The 20,344-nt window shown below is 55.4% G+C and overlaps 1 protein-coding gene across 1 annotated transcript in view; it reads left to right on the top strand.

Annotated features, from left to right (window-relative positions):
* Window positions 1-1,519: 1,519 nt before the first annotated feature.
* The window catches only part of Lama5 (laminin subunit alpha 5), a 48,071-nt gene continuing 29,246 nt past the window's right edge, over window positions 1,520-20,344 (top strand). The window contains exons 1-6 of the mRNA NM_001191609.1: window positions 1,520-1,828; window positions 5,771-5,923; window positions 16,646-16,763; window positions 17,540-17,658; window positions 17,743-17,913; window positions 18,012-18,109. Of these exons, the coding sequence (NP_001178538.1) occupies window positions 1,520-1,828; window positions 5,771-5,923; window positions 16,646-16,763; window positions 17,540-17,658; window positions 17,743-17,913; window positions 18,012-18,109 (968 nt within the window). The remainder of the gene's footprint in view (window positions 1,829-5,770; window positions 5,924-16,645; window positions 16,764-17,539; window positions 17,659-17,742; window positions 17,914-18,011; window positions 18,110-20,344) is intronic.

The raw sequence follows: 20,344 nt of genomic DNA, 5'->3' as shown, positions 1-20,344 counted from the left end.
CCCAGCTGCCAAAGGGCATAGAGGCAGGAACGGGAACGGCTTCCTGATGGGCATGGTGGACCTCTAGGCAGTAGTAGGGTGGGGCCAGCCATCTGGTAACCTGCTACTGCCCCAGCTGTGCCTCACACGGGGTCATAAATCAGCTTCTGAGCCTACTCTACTGAATTCCAGATTCCTCCCCGTCTCCCGCCCTCTCTGGAGCCAGCCCCTCCCCCACGCCAAGCCTTGGAAGCAAAGGGAAGCGGCTGCCTTGCCCTCCTCCCCCAGGTGGAAAACCAATAGTGAGGCTACAGAGGAATTCCGGGGAGGGCAAGTGGAAAGGATCCAGGGAGGGCAGCTTGTCTTGACTTCACATTTTCAACTGAGACTGGGGTCTTCCCAGCCCCTTGGGGTTTATGATTTGTAGAAGGCTGGGTGGTAGCCAGGAGGGCGTGAGGGTGGTACAGTCTTTCCTGACAACTACCGGTTAGAACCCGTCCAGGACATGAGATGGTGGCCTGGCTACGAGACTAGGGGAGCTGCTAGCACTGCTGTGGAGTCCGACCCTACATCCCCCAGGGCTTTCCTGGAGACTAGTTTGGTCATAGAGTCCAAGAGGAGGTGACCCAGCGGCTGTGTCTGAAGACAAATGAGGTACACAATCATCTTAGTTAAGCCTCTAGGACCTTCAATGTTTGCAACTCAGAGCCTGGCAGATCAACTGGAGCCCACTGTACCCCAGAAACAAAAGAGCTAGAGGCACGGCTTGCTTAAAAGATGTCTAACCAAAGTCTCGGCTTCCCAAAGAGCTATCTGGCTGGCACCTATAGACTAATGAGCATCCTTGGACATGTTCCGTGGGTGGCCGTCTGTCATTTCTTTGCTCCTGTATTGATCCCCCAAAGTAGAGAAGTTTGAAACCCAATAGGCTAAATCCGACCTATCAATGGAGGAAGTTGGGGAACTCCTTCTGCCTGGTCTCTCCCCTCTCCCCCACTATTTGCAGATCACATCCCCTCTATGTCCCCACCCACAGCTACACAGTTTATACAAACACCAACAGGGAAGGAAGAGAGTAACAGGCTAGGGCAACAGGGAGGCGCCAGGTGGCTGAGACCTGTTTGAAGTTAGGGAAACAAAAAGGGGAGCCGCTGGGCGGGTAGAGGCAGGCCCGATGTGCTGGGGTCCTGAACATCCAGAGTAAAAGCAAGGGGTCTCCGTGGGAATCGAAGCCACGACCTGGGGAAGAGGAAAGGCTCAGTAGCGCCAAGTTCCCACGGTCTGGCCGGGGGCCAGCAGGTGCCCTTTCCAGGACGCTGGTCTGGCCGGGGTCCGAAGGGTTAAGGTCCCCAGGCCGCCCCCTCTCTTGTGCCCTCCCCCAACCCCCTCTCCGGGGCATTAGGCTCGGGCGCCAGGGCGGGCCTGGGCGGGGCCTGACGTCTTCGGACAGGCGGGGCCAGCCGGGTCGGCCGCCCCAAACTAGACTTGCCGGGCTCCTGCGGCGCGCGCTGTCCCTAGAGCTGCAGCCCCCAGGAGGAAAATGGCGAAGCGCGGAGGGCAGCTCTGCGTGGGGTGCGCACCGGGAGCTCGTGGCCCCCGGAGCCTCGCGCCGCTGCCCTTGCTGCTGCTGGCTGGGCTGGCGCTGGTAGGCGAGGCGCGCATTCCCGGGGGCGATGGCTTCAGCCTGCACCCGCCCTACTTCAACCTGGCGGAGGGCGCTCGCATCACCGCGTCCGCGACCTGCGGCGAGGAGGCCCCGACGCGCAGTGCCTCACGCCCCACCGAGGACCTCTACTGCAAGCTGGTTGGGGGTCCGGTGGCGGGCGGAGATCCCAACCAGACAATCCAGGTGAGCGCGGCGCGGAGGAGCTAGTTACACCATTCAGTGGTGTTCCACCCCTCGCACTGGAACCCAGCCATCTCATAGGGGCTTCCGGTGCTGGGAAAGTAAGTACGGACTGTCTCTCCCACCAAGACTCCCTGGTCCCATGTTTTGATGGACTTAGAAGGACCCTGACGCGGCCACCAAAACTCGTGCACTGCACGTGCCTCTGGAAGAGCCAATGAAGTGCCTGGGTTGCGGACCGAGGGCCCCTGGGGCCGGTGAAGTTCGGGTGGGGGGGTGACCTAGGCAGGAGGGGACCGGTGATCAGTCCCCGGCAGCCGTAAGTCCGGGATCCCTGCGTGGGCGGGATTTGGCCTGGGTGCCGGCTGACTGTGAGGAGGGGGCGGGAGCTCCTTGTTCCCCCGGGACAGGCTGGAACCTGTTGGCCTCCCGGATGAGAACGGAATAAGCGCGGAAGCCGCGCCATCGCCCGTTTCTCCTGGTGTTGGGTCTCACTGTCACAGCCAAAACTTGAACCTTCTCTGCTTGGGATCTGGGAGCTTCAGAGGGAGGTGAGGCGAGCAGCCAGGCAAAGTTTTAACTGAGCGCTAACACCTGTGGGCCACCGTAGGGCAGCCCCCTGCCCAGCAGGTGGTGGGGTCCTTGTTTGGGCTTCAGCCTCCAGGAGTTGTGGATTCTGTGCCTTAAGTCTCTCGGGAGCCCTGCCTTTCAGGCTGATCCTGCAGGTGGGCCAAGTTGTCCCGCCGTAGGACTCCTACCTCATGTTAGGGACCTAAGAGAGTTGGGAACCATGAGGGCCTGGTAACTTTAGCCCTAGGGACCTGCTTCCACGTTCCTGGAAGGAGGCTGGCAAGGGAAAGAATAGCTGAAAACGGATTGGTCGGTGTGGAGAAAGGGGAGCGGTGAAGGGATTCAGTTCTGTCCACTGGCTTACCTGGCCACCACCTTCCTTGTCTGCTCACTCTACCCTTCCTTGGGCCTCCAACTGGGGAGGAGGGGGGTTGAGAAGGGCCCGGCTCCCTGTGCTCTGGTTTCCTTGTCGGAGAACAAGAGCAGGTGTGGTCCATCAGAGACAGACTCAGAGACAGGGAAACTGAGGCCCGGAAAGATACAGACACACGTTTTTGACGCTTTATATAGTTGGAGCAGGATCCATCTCAGGGAGCAGATGGTAGAGAGGTAGCTCTTGGCTTGTGTCAGGGAGCTGAGTCTCAGGACTCAGGGCCCTGTCCTGACTCAGAGGGATCGCCTGGGCTTCCAGGGCCCTCATCTCTGCTTACACATTAATTGTTACTTCCTGGACTCAAGTCCTTTTGCACATCCCGGACCACCTTTCCCGGCTCTGCCTGTGCACAGGCCTTCTCAGAGGGTCACTGGCTCAGATGGATCTGGTGCTGTATAGCTATTATTACCTCTCTATGGTGGTAAAGGTCACAGCCCCTCTTTGCTGCGCCTCCTTGGTGAGGAAGTAGAAATAGCTGCTTCAGTAATGGCCCATATCAAGGGGTTAGGCCTGAAACTCGCAGATTGGCCCCAAGGAGTCCGGTACCCTTTAAGGCAACAGAAGAGGGAACCAGGTCCTACAGGGCCTTTGAGCAAGATGAGTGTGGCTTGGTTCTCCTGCCCTCCCAGTGGGCATCACAACTCTGCTGGCCACGTCGGGCATGACTCAGTGGAAGGGAAAGTCCTAATCAGCTCCTATGTTTCCTAGTTCTGTTCCTGGCAGGACCCTCTGCAGCAGGGGGTGGAGGAAGCCTGGTTTCCCAGCCCTGTCTGTGTGGAGGTCAGTGGGGGAAATCCAGGCCACCAAGGGTGCTTGTGGCTTACTGCTAGCTGAATAGCTGATCGGAGATTCTCACCATGGTTTCCTAACTCTCTAGACCCTCTCTGTTGGTTAGAAGGAGGCACACACTAGCTTCCCTGGGCTGCTAGGCTCCTGGAGGTCTACCTTGTAACCCTGAGCCTGAGCCTGACTGCTGGGGCAGTGTGATCATGTTCTGCGTGGTCTGGACCACAAGAAGCCTCCCTAAGGGTCATGCTCACCCAACCCTGCTTGACGTCCATGGGGCGGGGTCCTCTCAGGGCCCTACTCTGTTCCATCCTGTGACTCTGAGAGCTGGGGACACAGGTTGTAGGTAGAGGGGTCATCATTTAGGGTTGACAGACAGCCTCATTTAGGGTCATTATTGTCCTAGCTCCTCTTGAGCCACAGCCGGGGTGGGGGTATGTGTGGGTGGTGGTGGTGGTGGTGGTAGTGGAGCAAGGAAGGTGTGTCTAACACCAAAGAGCTCTCAGGGCCCCAGGAGAACTAGCCAGATAGTTTGTATTATGGGATACTTAGCAGACAGTGCCTGGCAGGGTGCAAGTCAGCTTGGGTGGTCCAGAACAATGCCCAGGGGCTGATACCTAAAGCAAGATCAGAAGAGCACCGTGACCTCTATAGGCTACCAGCCAGGCAGGAGCTCCCCAGAGGTCAACACCTGGGGTCTGGGGAGCCACAAACGACCCTAGGAATGGGTACATAAGGCGGAAGTCTGGAGCTAGCTGGACTCCCAGGGGGGCGAGGCTGGAGGCTCTGGCACTGAGACCTCCCAGTCTGGGCAGGGTTCTCCTACACCCTCCAGCCTCTTCGGAAAGAAGTTCTGCACCACAACCTCAGTCTGGGAGGAGTAGGGTCTCTTTCTGGGCCCCAGTCAAGTCCCCAGTGCTGTCTTGTAGGACAGGTTTGGTTTCCCTGGGGTATAGGGGCTGGGGCTCTCCTGGCCAGGATCCATGGCCCGTCCCCTCCCCTCCACTCCCCTCCCCCACCAAGCCAGCACTCACTCTGCTGGGACTTCCTACGGGGTCCAGCAGGTGGCTAGGCTGTGAATGAAGCAGCTGCCAGGCCCTGTGTGGGATCGTGGAGGTGGCATCTTCAGCACTGCAACACTCTCCCTACCCTGCAGATGGGGACACTGAGGTTCCCAGGGCGCCTTGACTTAGCTTTGTCCCTGCGGGCAGAAATGGCAGTTGGGAGCCCCAGGCTCTGCTGCCACTGTCACTTGCGACAATATTTACACTCTAGCTGCACCCCTCACCCTTAAAACCTGTTTAATTCTTATCTCTGGGGACCCAGTCTAGAGGTACTGGACGGCTGGGGTGTGTCTCCAGCCACAGACTGGGAGTTGGGGGGATGTCTGATTCCCCCCATGAACCCTCTTCCCCATATGATTCTTCCTGATAGCTCTACCTTTCTTACGCTTTCATTCCTGCCCCCATATTATCAACCCCTCCATCCCCCTCCCCCATCCCTACTACCAATCGCATCCCCCCAATCCCATACTATCAACCCCAACCCCCAATCCCATACTGTCAACTCCCTCCCCCATCCCATGCCATACTATTCAACCCCATTCCCCCAATCCCTTATAGTCAACCCCATTCCCTCCCCATCCCATACTATCAGCCCCTCCATCCCCTTTCCCCATCCCACACAGTCAACGCCCTCCCCTCTCCTATCCCATACTATCAACCCCATCCCCCATTCCTACTACCAGCCCCCTTCCTACACAGCACTACTACCATGCAGTGACCCTCAGAAAGAGTGGTAGGTGGGAGGGGTGGAGAGATCTTACCTGCTTTTGCCTCCTGTGCTCTTCTGCATCAGTCCTGGAGCCTTTCCAGTAGCCAGCTCTTGGCCGAAAGCATACTCCCTTTATCCCGAAGGCCTCTGAAGCTACCTTCCCACTGAGGCTTGCCTTGATTTTTCTCACCTAAAGCCTTCACTGTTCCTGCAGTGTGAACCATACCCCTTGAACTGATGTAGTGACTGAGAGGTGAGGAGCTGAAGGTCGAGAAGAGAGAACAATGTTTTGGGACCCAGGGTTCACATAGCAGGATGGTGACTCTAGAGGAGAAAGGGGGTGCTTAGCCCTTCTTGGTCATCTGGCCATCTTCTCCCTGCAGGGCCAGTACTGTGACATCTGTATAGCTGCCAACAGCAACAAGGCACACCCTGTGAGCAACGCCATCGATGGCACGGAGCGCTGGTGGCAGAGCCCACCCCTGTCCCGTGGCCCGGAGTACAATGAGGTCAACGTCACACTGGACCTGGGCCAGGTAGGGTTCATTTTTGTCTTGCTTTGGGTACAAGATAATGGGCTTGGTGAGGTCACCATCCGGGGAGACAAAGCCAGGGCTGCTGGGAGCAGGGCCAGCCCAGGCAAAGGCCCAGTGGAGGGTGTTATAAAATATAACGTGGCTGTGGGCATGGGGTGGGTACCTGGCGGGCCCATGCCAAGGTGTCCCCTGGGAAATCACAGCAGACCTGGTATAGGGAGGTTTATTTGGGGGAGGGGAGTGAGGCCCTGGTAGAGGTAGACAAATGGGAGCAGAACCATGAGGGCAGAGAATGGGGGACAGAAAAAGACAGAAAGAAAGATGGGAAAAGAAAGAGAGAAAGACCAGCTGGGAACACAAGGGAATAGGGCAGGAAAAGGGGGCGGGGTAGCAAGCGGTCCTTTTATATGCCGCCCAGAGCGCCACCTCCACCTGGCGGCTGATAATGTCTAGATATGTCTGCCTAAGCCCGTTGCTAGGTCCTTGGGAGGAGTCTCTCGGAATTGCCTGTAAGCCAACAGTGGACATCTTTGTTCTTCAGTGTCCCCGGATGTACGGCTTGGAAATTGGGGAGTGAATAGGACACCACCAGAGGCCACACCAGAGTTGCTAGGGAGAAGTGCTGCCCGCACAAGGAGGTGTGGCAGACCTGCCTCAGGGCCCCTGGTGCCCTCAGAGGCTCCCTGGTGTTTACTCTGAGGAATTCCTGGTGGAGATGGGAGGGGTGCAGGAATGTGGAGGGAGCCTGGTAGAAATGGACATTCCTGAGATACCTGTGCTCTGGTGACCACCTTTAGGTCAGGGGATCAGTGACTGAACCCACACTGCCAGCTCTGAACCCTCATAGGCCCTTCAGGGTCCTGTTCAGGCAGGAGGGTAGATCAGATTGTTTCCCAGTGATGCTCAAGCCACCTGAAGGTGAGCAGGGCCTGGGGACGCTGGTGTCACTCCAGGACTGGGCCACACTCATATAGCTGTGTCTTCGTCCACTGAGATCCTGCCTTGTGGAAGTGGTGGACATGTTGTGGCTCCTTGGAACCAGGGTGGGTGCATAGCTGAGGCTTGGCTTGGGGTGGGGCTGGTGGTGGTACACTCAACTACATGGTTGAGTGTACACACTTATATTCTGCCAGTCCAGAGACTTGTGTCTCCATGCCTATCACAACACAGCTGGCCACTGATCCTTCCTGGGCCCCTGTGCCTCCTGCCACCTGAGGTGGGAGGGGATGAGAGGAGGAGTGGAGTAAGGGAGGTCTCCACAGCCAGGCTCTAGGGGCTGCCCTTGGGGAAGGCACCTGCGTCCTACCTGTGGACAGGCAGCTGCAGAGTAGACTGGGTCTCAGCAAATGGTCTTGATCTTCAGGGGAACCAATCCATAACATTGTTCCAGCAGCCAGTGTAGAGAAGGGGAAAGTGGGGAAGCCACTGCCTCAGGGCTGCCTGGTTTGGTCTTGATTTCCCAGCTTAGGGGTTCTCCGGAGCCACTCGAACCCAAAGCCACTTTCTTCTTTGGCACAGAAGTGGGGCACCCATGGGAGGGCGTGTGTACGAAATGTCCCTTGGTGTGGAGGTAGCAAGGGGGTACCTGTCTCTCCTTCCCAGTCTTGCCTGGCTGCACCTTAGGAGGCAAGAGTCGGGTAGCATGTGGGGGGGGGCTGTCTCCATGGCAACGTCAGCCAGTGGGCACGATGCCCAAATGTTGTGTGGGAGGAGTAACAGCGGTGGGCTGCCTTCCTGACAAAGTATGGACTTTGCTACCTCTAGGGCCCAGAGCCGTCCTCACATCTGCCCCTTGGGCCTTGGCTTGTTCCAAGTTCAGAGAGAGCTTCATACGTGGGCATCTTGTCTCTAAGCCTCAGTTGTACCATGAGGCAGGGGAAGGAAAGTCTTTATAATCACATCTGAGAAGAGCCCACTGCCAGTCCTCTCTCTCTCTCTGTCCACGACAGCCCCTGTCATGGCTGGCCCAATGGCTGCCAGCCATGGCCGGGGCAGGAAGCTCTGGGATTGGGGCAGGCAGACTGGCTCCAGCTTTTCATAGGGAAGTTCTTCCTGGGTTCTGAGCTGCAGGCCTGGGAGGTCCTCTAAGGCGCTAGCCCTGGGCTGTGGCTCCTTCAGGAAGCATCAGGAAGCGCCTGGCCAGGCGCCTTTGTTCTGGTGAAAGCGGATGCCCTGGGAAGGGGGTGGGGGTGGCTGGCAGTGAGCCTCACCGGCTGGGGAGGGTGCACAGGCTGGGCTGCTGGGCCGCCCTGGATCTTATGCCCTGGTGTGTGGGTCCAAAACTGGCATTGAATTTGGAGGCCAGTCCCCCTGACACCTGTCTGGGAGCAGCCAGGACACCTGGAAGGACACCTAGGAGAGACTGTGCACTCACTGGAGCTTGAAAGAGGATTCTTTCTGTTGGGGAGGGACCCCAGGAAGAGGTTTTTCAGCTGAGGACAAAGGAAGTTCCCCCAAAACCCAGCCTGATTTGCCAAGGGTTGAAGGGGGACTCTTTTGTCTCCTTGTGTTTATCTGGAAGTTTCTGGGGTCCGGTAGTCAGGCTGCTGCCCCCACTAGCCTCTCTCCAGAGTCCGACTCTATGCTAGAGAACCAGGATGAAGCCCCATGGCAACCCCCAGCAGGCAGGGACGAGTTGGCCTGTGTCTTCTTCTTCTATCTCCCTCCGCCTGGAAACCTGGCCACACGAGGCTCTCAGCTGCACAGTTCTTCTTCACCTGTAGTGTCAACTCCCCTTTCCAGGTCAGCTCAAAGAGGTGAGGAGTGTTAGTCTCTTTCCTGATAGGGCGTTCGTTCTCTTGCCAGGCTATGCAGGTCCCAGCCCTGAAGGCCCTGAGCTGCAGGATGCACCAGTAGTGCCAGACTAGGGGCAGAGAAGGGATGGTCTAGACAGGGACAGTGAGGGAGCCAATTAAAGCCAAGTAATGCTAGGGTGAAGGGCCTGTGCCCCAGGGATGGCTTTATGACCTGGATCTTGTCTCCTGCCCCAAGTCATCATTTCTGTAACTAAGAGAATGAGGCACCGTGTCATGGTGGCCCATCAGCTGTTGGGTGTCCTGCAGGCTCGCCCTGTCTTGCTTCCCTCAGGTTGGGGCTGTTCTCGGGCTGCTTGCTGGTTAGTGGTCATGAGGCTGAAGCTTCTGGCATGGCTCCCTGGGCCTGGCTGGGCACACAGCCATGTGGCCAATGTCCTGAGACCAGTTGGGTTGTCCAGGGAAGTGGCAGGAAGTATAGTCATGGCCGGGCTTAAGTTACAAGTTACAGAGTCCAGTGGTCAGGACAGGTGCAGGGTTGTGCCAGTCTGACTCCTTGAGCTGGACTCCCAGGGGTAGGGTAGAGCAGGGGTCTGTGCCGGCAGTTCCTCAGACTGAATTGGAGCCACCTTCCTTCGCTCACTGTTTTGCTTTATGCTCACACCACGAACTACACACCTTTCCAGCTACCTTCCTTTCTCGCAACCCCTTCTGCCTCGCTTTAGGTCTCTATCCAACTCCCTTACCCACCTCTCTTCTCCCCTTTGCCATCTGTGGCCAACTCCCTTCTTCTCCTTCCCCCTTCCCATTCCCCACTGCTCAGAAGAGGACCAGGCCCAGGGCTGTGATATTCTGGCTGCTCCTTTGCAGCCACACTGCCTCTCAGTGGCCACATACTGCTGTCTCACACGGAGGTTAGAACGGTGCACACTCCTAAGTCCCCCTCTCTGACCCCCCAGTGCCCTGGCAGCCCCCAAAGCCTTCCTGTTTTCTGTGGTTTTAAACAAACTCCACTGTGCCGGCCTCTCGAGCTCACCGTGCCTCTCAGTGGAGACTAAACTGTTTAGGTTTCAGCCGTGGGGTGTCCCCCTTGGATCAGCTCTACTTCCTCTGCCCCACTCGATGACCTTCTGGCCTGAGCAGGCTGACCCACAGGTAGGAGGGGCAGAGAGCTTGGGCCAGCTGGAGTGTTCAGGGCTGCTTGGCATCTGCTTAGCTGGGACCCCCTAGTTGACAACCTCCTGTTCCCGTTCCCTCTGCCCGTTCTTTTAAGGTCTTTTGTTGTGCTTACGACACACCTGTGGCCCCAGGCAGCCGTCTGTTCTTGGTGTGTACTACAGTTTTTGTTTTTTTTTTTGTCATTTTTATTAGATAGCATCTCTTGTAGCCCAGGCTGGCCTTGAGCATGCTAGGTAGCCCAGGCTGGCCTTGAACATATTAAGTAGCCAAAGATGACCTTGAACCCTTTGCCTCAACCTCAACTGGCAGAGATGCCACACCCAACGTCCATCCCTTCCTTTCACCACATTATCTGACTCTTTAAGTCTGCCCAGCCTCTCACACATCAGTAAGCAAACACCCCATCACTAAACTGTGTACCCAAGCTCCTTTTTTGTTTTTGTTTTTGTTTTTGTTTTTGTTTTTTTTTCCTGATTTTGAGTGGTGGGCTTGCTTGGCAGCTCCCTGGGCTTTTCCATTCCCCATCTCTTGGGGTAGAGTCTACACATCGCCTATTTCTGGACTCCCTGGTCTGTTGAAGGGATGGCTGTGCCTGTTTACCTGGCTGTTAGTCCGAGCAGACCCTATCACAGCTGTACCAATGCAGCTCCGTCTGGTGGCAGCAGATTTCAAGGTGAGGTGGACAAGGACAGAGAGATGGAGGGCTGGACTGGCCTCCTCAAGGTCTTGGAGGGCTTAGAAGGTCCAGGTGCCCTAGAGCTTGATCCGAAGGGAGTGGTCAGGGCATCAGCCGGATGCCTGGGGCTAGGAAGGGCTTCCTGCCTCCGCCCAGTACCGCCTGGGACCCTGGCCTGTCCCCGGGAATTGGCAATAGGCCTTCTTCCTGCAGGGTCCAGGCTGAGTCACAGGCCACCCGCTGAGTCATTCCACTAGAACCGTGGGTTGGTCCCCTCAGCCCAGGACATGTCACAGCCGCTTGGGTCTCCCTAGACCCTGAGGCCAGGGGAGAACTAAGCTGTAGACTCCAGACAGAATACTGATCCTTCCCTGGAGGCGCCAGTTGTAGCCTCCCTTTTGGTAAAGCGGTATCTGTGTTTAAGATGCTGTCAGCCAGGCGGCTTGGCTTGTGCGTGCCCACATCACAAGGCCTGGGAGGCCCCGCCAGCTCCCCTCTCACCCTCACCTATATGATGTCCAAGCCCACTTGCCTTTTTCATTCTCTGTGTATTGGTGTTTTGCCTGCATGTTTATCTGCCTGAGGGTGTCAGATCTTGGAGTCACAGGCAGTTGTGCGCTGCTGTGTGAGTGCTGGGATTTGAACCTTGGACTTTGAAAGAGCAGTTCGAGTTAACCGCCTTCTTGCTTTTTCCTTGGCTTTCCTCACCACTGTTGGGCCAGGTGGTTCTAGGGTTGGCTACCTTGGCTCCACCACTGTCTATCCAGGAGAAAAATCTCATCTTCTCATTGGGGCTCTGGGACCTTCATATCATGGAGTTATAGTATTTGACGCTTCTCTGTGTGCCTTTTCCCTCTCCCTAGGTTGGAGAAGTAGCTTCACGGGGCCACGTGGTTCCTTGAACCCAGAGCCTGCCATGTACTCCCGCCCTGGATGGCCAACTTGGTTCATGGGACTCTCGCCAGTCCTGTCAGGCAGGGTTATGGGCACAGGCCCTCTTTTGGAGTCTTGGCCCTGTGAGATCTGGCCGGACAGGGGGTAAGGAGGTATGGTGGGCCAAGAGCCTGGCCCCGGCTGCTGCCCTGGAGACGTGCCTGCCCCAAAATAGCAAGAATTTTAAAAATAACCAGCAGCTTTTGTTTGCTTTTTGTTTTAAAAGACATTTTTTTTCCCCTCTGCAAAGAGCTATGCAGAAGCAGAAAGGTCAGGTTGCCTTGGCAGCTGAGAGGAGCAGGCGTGGCGGGGGAGGGGCTGAAGCCAGGGGTCTGTGCCCCCCCCTTCCCGGGTCATACTGCGGGCATTGCTGTAGTCCTGGGAGCAGGGACCAGGTTGGAGACAGACAGGAGGTGCGAGGGCACAGCCTTCCTGCCCTCCAGTGTCTGCAGCCAGCAAGCCCTTGAGGACAGTTTGTATTCAGGCTACCATGTGACAGAGGCTTAGCTTGACAGGTAGACAGAAGGTGTGTTGGGGGTAAGTGCGTCCTATCCCAACCCAGGGTTAGGAGTTTCCATTCGTCCTTACTCTGCCCATCAGCAGCTTGGATTTAGTGTTTGTAAAAGTGCTCTCAGCTGGGAAAAATGCAGGGCCGACTGACTGGGGAAGGCCAGAGCCTCCAGCAAGGGTGCAGCCTGGGGTCGGGCCCAGGGAAAGGCGGGGGTGGGCCCCAGGGACTCATGAGGGCCAGGCTGCCAGCTCCCAGGGGCAGCCAGTGTCCCTCTCTGTTGTGCCTAAGCTTCCCTCCTGCTGTCCCTGGCCTGTCTTCTTCACAAGGGTCTTTCTGTCATTTTATAATCCCAGACCTGCTGGACCTCCAATTTGGGGCCACAGGGCACAAGAGGCAGTGTGTGGCATGAGGCAGGGTGCAAAGTAAGTTGTCCCTGAAGAGGCCAGAATCCCTCCTCCAGCTGGGTGGGGTATCTCCCTCCCATAGGGAAGTGGACAATGACCTCAGAACTGGCAGCCCGTGAATAGGCCTGTGCCTGTACCCTGGGGGAAAGTGGCTGTGCTTGGTCCCACCCTTTTATCTCAGCAAGGACAGCTCAAACTGTGTCTAGGGTCCTGGTGCACTGCCTGCCTGGAGTTGGTCAGTGTGTGTGTGTGTGTGTGTGTGTGTGTGTGTGTCTGTCTGTCTGTCTGTCTGTCTCTGCCTCTCTGTTTCTGTTTCTGTCTCTGCCTGTCTGCCCCCCATCCCCTCTCGCACTCAGTAGTGCCCCCCGTCCTGGAACTAGCTCTGTAGAACAGGCTGGCAGTGAACTCGGATCCACATGCCTCCCGAGAGCTGGGATTGAAGTCACGTACCGCCACGCAGCTATGAGAAGGCTTCTCAGATAAAGAATTGCCTCCCTCAGATTGGACGGTGGGGCATTTCTTGGTTAATGAGTTCTGTGGACGGGCTCAGACCGAGAGGAGGGATGGTGCTGTCCCTAGACAGGGGGGCTGGGCTGTTTAAGAAGGGCAGCTGTGCAGACCAGGGGCTCAAACTCGGAAGCAGTGTTGTTTTCTGCCTCCGCTTCCTTCAGAGTAGGATGAAGTAAATCCCTTCCTCCCCGAGTTGCTTTTCTATTGGTTTTTTGCACAGGGCCAGAGAGCAGACTAAGAGAGAAGCTGACAGTAGGGAGAGGGCATTGCTGGGGTGACCTGACCGTGTTGTTTTTCGTGTCTGTGTTTTGTGGGAAGAAGGAGGAGAATTTTGGAGTTTCGGGGCTCATGCTTAATGAACTGCAGCGAGGCCTTTGAAGATAAGGATGCTGAGAAGCGTGTGGGCAGTGGAGGCCTGGCCTGTGAGGTTTCAGAGGGAAGTTTGAGAGTCCCTTGCAGACTCTATTGGAGTCATGTGTGTGGTATTTTGAGTTAGGAATCTGGTTTTTAGCCTTGGTGGGGGTGGTGGTGGTGTATGCCTTTAATCCCAGCACTCAGAGGCAGAGGCAGATGCAGATGGATTTACGTGAGTTCCAGGACAGCCAGGGCCACACTGAGAAATCGTGTCCCCCCCTCAAAAAAAAAAAAAAAAACAAAAAACAAAAAACCAAAAACCAAAAGAAGGAGCTGGAGAGATGGCTCAGTGGTTAAGAGCATGGACGGACTATTCTTCCAGAGGTCCTGAATTCAGTTCCCAGCAACCACATAGTGTGGCTCACAACTATCTATAATGAGGTCTGGTGCCCTCTTCTGGCTTGCAGGCATACATGCAGACAGAACTCTGCATTTATGATAAATTTAAAACAAAAAAACAAACCAAAGGTTATGGTTTAATAGTGATGGTTTGTTTGTCAAGTTGATGCAAACCTAAACATGGCTGGACAGAGGGGATCTCGGTTGAATTACCTCCTTCAACCTGGCCTGTGGGAGTGTCTGTGTGATGTTTTCCTGATTCATGGTTGAAGGTGGGAGAGCCTAGCCCATCATGAGTAGTGCTACTCTTAGGCAGGTGAGCCTGAGTTATTTCAGAAAGAAACCTTAAAAAGTCCAGGAAGGGGGCTGGAGAGATGGCTCAGAGGTTAAGAGCCCCGACTGCTCTTCCAGAGGTCCTGAGTTCAATTCCCAGCAACCACATGGTGGCTCACAACCATCTGTAATGGGATCCCATGCCCTCTTCTGGTGTGTCTGAAGACAGCTACAGTGTACTCAGATACACTAAATAAATAAATAAAAATAAAACAAAAACAAAACAAAAAAGTAACCCAGAAGGGAAGCCACTAAAATAAGTACCGTCCTTCCGTGTCTCTGCTTCAGTTCCTGCCTCCCATCAGTGCTTAATCACAGTGACAGAAAGCAAGCTAATACAGCCTGGAGTAAGGGTTCCCCTCTCCCATGGGGTCCTACACACTTTAAACCTGGTGACCTCCATTTGCTATTGGTGAGAAGCTGGGGCAGCAGATAGCAGGAGGGATCTACCCCTGTGCAGGCCAGGTCCAGCCAGCTCGCACCACCGGCCTCCTTAGTTTCAATGCTTGGAACAGATCCCAGCCTGGACAATGGCTTCTCTCCTTTCTTGTTCATCTTGCTCTGGTCTCCAAGACCTGTGTGTGAGGGTGGAGGGTGGGGGTGGGGAGTGCGTTCTTCTCAGCTTTCAGATTTGGGCATGGGCTGTGGAAACCACTCCTTCCCATTCTTCAGCACAGGAGAGGGCAAGCCTGGAGTGGGTGCTGTTGGGATATACTCCTGAGGCATTTAGGAAGAGGGGGTCTGAGGCTGGCCCGCCAGCACTGTGGGCTGAGCTGGGCCTGCAGATACATAGTGGGTGGTATGGAACGTCTAGGAGCTGGCCAAGAGCGAATGAGGAGTGTTGGGGTGTGTGTTTTTCTTGGGATGGAATCCAAGGCTTTATATATTCCTGAGAAATGCTCTAGCATCTAGATGTAGCCCGGTCCCGGGCAGCTAAATGGGCAAATTGCCCACGAAGTGCCTTTTTCCCAAGGACTTCATTTCTGACAGGCCAGTACTCAGCACAGATGAATAAGGAACGTCCAGCTTCGTCTTACCCTTGGGCTGAGGTAGTTTGCGCGTACCCGACACTGCAAGTGGCCCTTCGGCAGAGTTAAGATTGGAGGGGACAGAGAAGTTGGGCTCCCTCAGGTGAGGAGGGACCACCGCTGGTAGAGTTAGGCAGTGGGCAGGAGCCTGTGAAGCGAGGACGACGGCTCTTGGGACGTTCAGGGCAGAGGTGGTTTGTTGGTCCATAGAGTGCTCTGCTGAGGAAGTGTCCTGTGACAGCTTGTCTTGTGCTGTGAAGGAGCCCTATCCAGGCCCTGAGGGTTAGAGTTAAACAATTCAAACATTTCGCAGATCCAAAGTTCAAAGTGTCCTCTGGACTAAGGCAGACTCCTTGAGTCTGTAAGAGCTAGAAGTTACGGCCAATATAAAGTAACAGTATCATTCCTTTTTAAAATGTATTTACCTATCTATTATATATTTTTTTAAGATTTATTTTACTTATATGGGTACACTGTAGCTGTCTTCACACACATCAGAGAAGAGGGCATCAGATTCCATTACAGATGGTTGTGAGCCACCATGTGGTTGCTGGGAGTTGAACTCAGGACCTCTGGAAGAGCAGTCAGTGCTCTTAACCACTGAGCCATCTCTCCAGTTCCCTCCAGTGTGATTTTCTATAGGATAATTATCCCAATCTGGGACCTCGGGTCTATGTGCCACATATATGCCTGGTGCCCACGGAAGCCTCAAGGAAGCCAGAAGAGGGTATTTTGAAACTCGCAGGACTGGAGTTACAAACTTGTGAGCTTCCACTTGGGTGCTGGGATTCAAAGCTGAGTTCTGAGTTCTTTGGACGAACAGCTCATGTTCTTAAGCTGAGCCACTCCTCCAGCCTCCTGTCCACATTACTTCAGTATTGTTTTTTACGTGCATTTGTGTGCATGTGCATATGTGTTTGTGTACACACGGGGACTGTGGTACACATGTGGAGGTCAGAGGACCTCCACCATGTGGTTGCTGGGAATTGAACTCAGGACCTCTGGAAGAGCAGTCAGTACTCTTAACCACTGAGCCATCTCTCCAGCTTCTAGACTTTTCTAACCTACATTTCTCAGTCTTCCACATTTCCTTCCACACCAGTTCCAGAGTCTGGGGACCATGTGATTAGTTTAGCTTCAGTGACTGCAGTGGCCTGACGACTTTGGTATCAGCTTTTTTTCCCCCCTTTTTTTCTGAGGCAGGGTTTCTCTGTGTGAAAGTCCTGGCTGACCTGGAACTTACTATGTAGACCAGGCTGGCCTCAAACTCATATCTTCCAGCTTCTGCCTCTTGAGCACTGAGATTAAAGGTATGCGCCTCGGTTCGTGGTGACAGGAGCATGTTGGGAAAGCCTGTCCGAGTCACGGCGGACAGGAACGAGGACTTCAAGGCTCCTAGTGACCCACTTCCTCCAGCTAGGCCTCACCTCTTAAGGTTCCACGTGTCCCAAAATGGTGCTACCAAGTGGGACCAATCTTTCAAACCATGAGACTGCTGGGGAAGGCATTTCAGAGTCAGACCTGAGAGCTCATCACAGACAAGCATCCACTGCGGCACCTCTTACCTGAGAGGGCGGGGAGGTACTTGGAGGGGCCCAGCGTCCGACTGGCGTCTGACATCACACTCTCTGTACCCCTGCAGGTGTTCCACGTGGCCTATGTGCTCATCAAGTTTGCTAACTCACCTCGGCCTGACCTCTGGGTACTGGAACGGTCCACAGACTTCGGCCACACTTACCAGCCATGGCAGTTCTTTGCCTGTGAGTGTCCTGAGCTATAGGACCAGGGTCCTCGAGATGGGGCTGTAGTTGCTTCAAAGCCCCTGATGCCAAGCCTGGACCCCATGATGGCCTCTTTAGGGCTTATGGCTGATGGCGCCACCTAGGGGTAGATGGGAGCTTATCGACTCCCACACTCAACGTTGGATGCAACCGGTGTCACACTGGTGGTACCAGGATCTTTGGGTCATTTATGGCTTCTCTAGATAGGTTTCAGCTCAGGAGGCTCCTTGTGGTAACAGAGCAGCCCTGGCAGCTGTGGGTCTACCTCCTGCCAACCTCACCGCCTGCAGCAGGAGACAGCTGGAGTCCTTGGCAGGCCCGGCCGCATGCCACCTGACCAGCTATGTTGGCGGAGTGGGGGTACTCTGATTAGATAGGCCTGATGACACATCCCCCAAAACTCCCTAGCAGAGAGTGGGAATGGGGTGGCTGACTGCAGACCATGCCTGGGGAAAGGTTAAAGAACGCCCAATCTCTGGCATGTCCCGGGAAAATTTAGGCCTGAGCAATGCCTGAGTAAAATCCCTGAATGCCTGAGTGAAGTCCCTGCAGTCCAGTCTGGCTTGGCTGCCTGAGGCAAGGGCCCTCTGCCTTATGCCAGGGTTTTGCTGTCTGTTCAATAGCTCCCGCTGGTCAGTAGAACACAGGGCAGCAATCTGTTTCAGAGCGTGTAGCCAGCATGGGATGCTAGGCTGGGGCCCGGGATGGTTGTCTATTTCTGGTACCCGTCTTACCATATCGCCCGTTTCCTGCAGCCTCCAAGAGGGATTGTTTGGAGCGGTTTGGACCTCGGACTCTAGAGCGCATCACGCAGGACGACGATGTCATCTGCACCACAGAGTACTCCCGAATAGTGCCTCTGGAGAACGGCGAGGTGGGGTGCACAGCCCTGCTGGTCCTGGGGGTAGTGGGCCCCTGTTGTTTCCAACCCCAGTCTGGTGGTCCATGTCCTCTGCAGATCGTGGTGTCCCTGGTGAACGGACGCCCTGGGGCCAGGAACTTCTCCTATTCACCAGTACTTCGAGACTTCACCAAGGCCACCAACATCCGCTTGCGGTTTCTTCGAACCAACACGCTCTTGGGCCACCTTATGGGCAAGGCGCTGCGGGACCCCACCGTCACCCGCAGGGTGAGTGCGTGGGTGTGGCTGGAAACTTGCTCTGGGGAGTGGGTGGCTGCAGGTGGCATGGTCAGGTGACACCTCATGCTCTCATGCCTCCACTGTAGTATTATTACAGCATCAAAGACATCAGCATCGGCGGCCGCTGCGTCTGTCATGGCCACGCAGATGTCTGTGACGCTAAGGACCCCTCGGATCCTTTCAGGTGAGACCTGTGGCTCTCTGTCTGTCTGTCTGTCCATCCTCATCTACCTACTTACCCGGCACAGATCTGGCTTCCCCATGGGGCCTGCACTGGCTGCTACTCTAAGTCTCTGTTTTCCATATCTGAAGGGGTAGAGCTATGTGAGCCTCTCAGGTTGTCCTTGTCTTGGGTGGCAACTTATCTGATGCCACAGACCCAGAGCCTTTGGGATGGACCTCAGTGATAGACAGGATTCCTTAGCTCACACCTGTACCCCTAAGTGGCTGTATAGCATTTGTCCAGGCAGCCCACCCCAGCTCCCCTAACCTCCCCCAGGGCACAAAGGCTAGCTGTTGCCTTCATCCTTGATTTTTACCCCACTCAGAGCAAGGGCTAGGGTCAAGGACAGGAGCAGCAAGTTTTCCCAATTTAATGTACCCAGTGCCCATGCAGCCAGGGCCAGCCAAGAGCTCTGACCTCTTGTGAGAAAGTAGCACTTTAACATGGTCCTGGGCCTGACATCCAAGCTCTACCCAGAGCCAGCTGATTAGGCAGGAAGTACCCAGTATCTACCTGCCGCCCACGACCAGATACCATCACACAATTTGTATCTGAGTCCAGAGCTCCTGGAGGCTGGCACCATAGCCCTTATTCTGCCTGGAAACTATTCTCAGGGCACAGCCCTTCCTTTCCTCTTCCTCCCCCTTCCCCCCCTCTGCAGCAGCCAAATATTGAGCTACTAACAGACAAGGCCCTGCGGGCATGAGCACAGCTGCTCTGAGGAGGTAGCCAGGATCCATCACTCTCCATCTCCATGAGCCACGAGTCAGAACAAAGCAGGGACGGGAGTGGATAGAGCCGCAGGGCGGAGCCAGCAGTGGGTAGCCCATGTGAGACACTCATGTCCTACCCAGAACATTGGCCAGGCAGCCCCCTCCTCCATCCCCTCAGCCTGCCCCAGAACACTCCCACAAGGTGTAAGCAGCTTACCTGCCACTTCCATCACCTCAAAGCTTTTGGTCCTGAGTCTCGAGTTGAGCTTAGTATCCAGCCTCTACTGGGGCCTTACAGCCTTAGCATAGGCTCCAGAGACTCTGGGGTAAGAGCTTGCATGTATAGACACACACGCGCGCGCGCGCACACACACACAGAGTGACAAAGCTGTCTCCTGCAGAGCAACTTAAACAGGTATGGCATGGTGTCCCCGGCTGAAGGACTCAGGCGGGCAGGCTGCAGTCCTAGCCTTCTGGGAACACTTGTGGGAATGAGTCTTTGGCAGTGCAGCTCCGGGCACTGCTAATTGCCCTGGGAAATTGAATGCCAAGTGGGAGTACAGCTCCCTCTGGCCAGGAATGGATGGAGCCTATTAGTAAACCAAATTAGCCTTAGAGGAAGTGGGGCCCCAGCGTCTGGGTTCGTCTTTACCTGCTGGGAGAGGCTCACCACTGCGCCTGTCTCACATGCTCAGGCCTGACCTGAGCCCAGCCCTCCTTTCAGGGCTTGAGGAATGGCATATGCTGGCATTTTCCCCAGAGCCACAGACTTCAACAAAATATCACCTCAGAGCTCCAGCCTGTGCTCTCAAGTGCCAATGCGTTCTTCCATTCATCACATGCTGCCTCTCTAGAGACGAGGTCGTCTGTTCCCGCATCTGGCTCGTTGCTGACTTTCCCTCATCCTGTCTATCCAGTGTGGTCCCTACCCCCACTTGTTTGTACCGTGGCTCCTGCCTCTGATGAAGGAACTAAGTCTTGTGCGTGCTAAGCCAGCACTGTACCAGTGAGCCCCGGCCCAGCGTTCTTGCTTTTTGTTTTGCACAGGCTTGTCTTGAACTAACTCTGTAGTCTGGGCAGACTTTGCGTCTCAGCCTCCAGAGCAGCTGTGATTACAGGGTGTCCCACGAGGCCTGGCAGCCTGTGACAGGTTTGCCTGGCTCCAGCCAACCCAGATGTGCAGAGAGACCCTGGCTCCTCCCCATGTGACCTGGTCCTCAGCCCCACCTGGGACACCTGTCTCTCTATCCAGTACCTCTGTCACCCTCTTGCTCCCGGTTCCTGTTACTCAGGCCCCTTGCTCTGCTGGGCCGATTTCCATTTTCCGTAGTGCACCATTTAGTGACCGTCTGCCAGTCATTTTGGAGGCTGCTGATGGCTTTGATTCTTTTTTTGATGACTATGCCTTCAGACCTTTGGTGGAGTACTTTACCTGGGTCAGCATTAGGTCCTCATCGAGTCCAGGATCCCTTGAGCTGACCAC

The sequence above is a fragment of the Rattus norvegicus genome, chromosome 3 (assembly GCF_036323735.1).
Source record: "Rattus norvegicus strain BN/NHsdMcwi chromosome 3, GRCr8, whole genome shotgun sequence".
In the NCBI taxonomy this organism is placed as follows: domain Eukaryota; kingdom Metazoa; phylum Chordata; class Mammalia; order Rodentia; family Muridae; genus Rattus; species Rattus norvegicus.
This window is presented reverse-complemented; position numbering and strand designations above follow the sequence as displayed.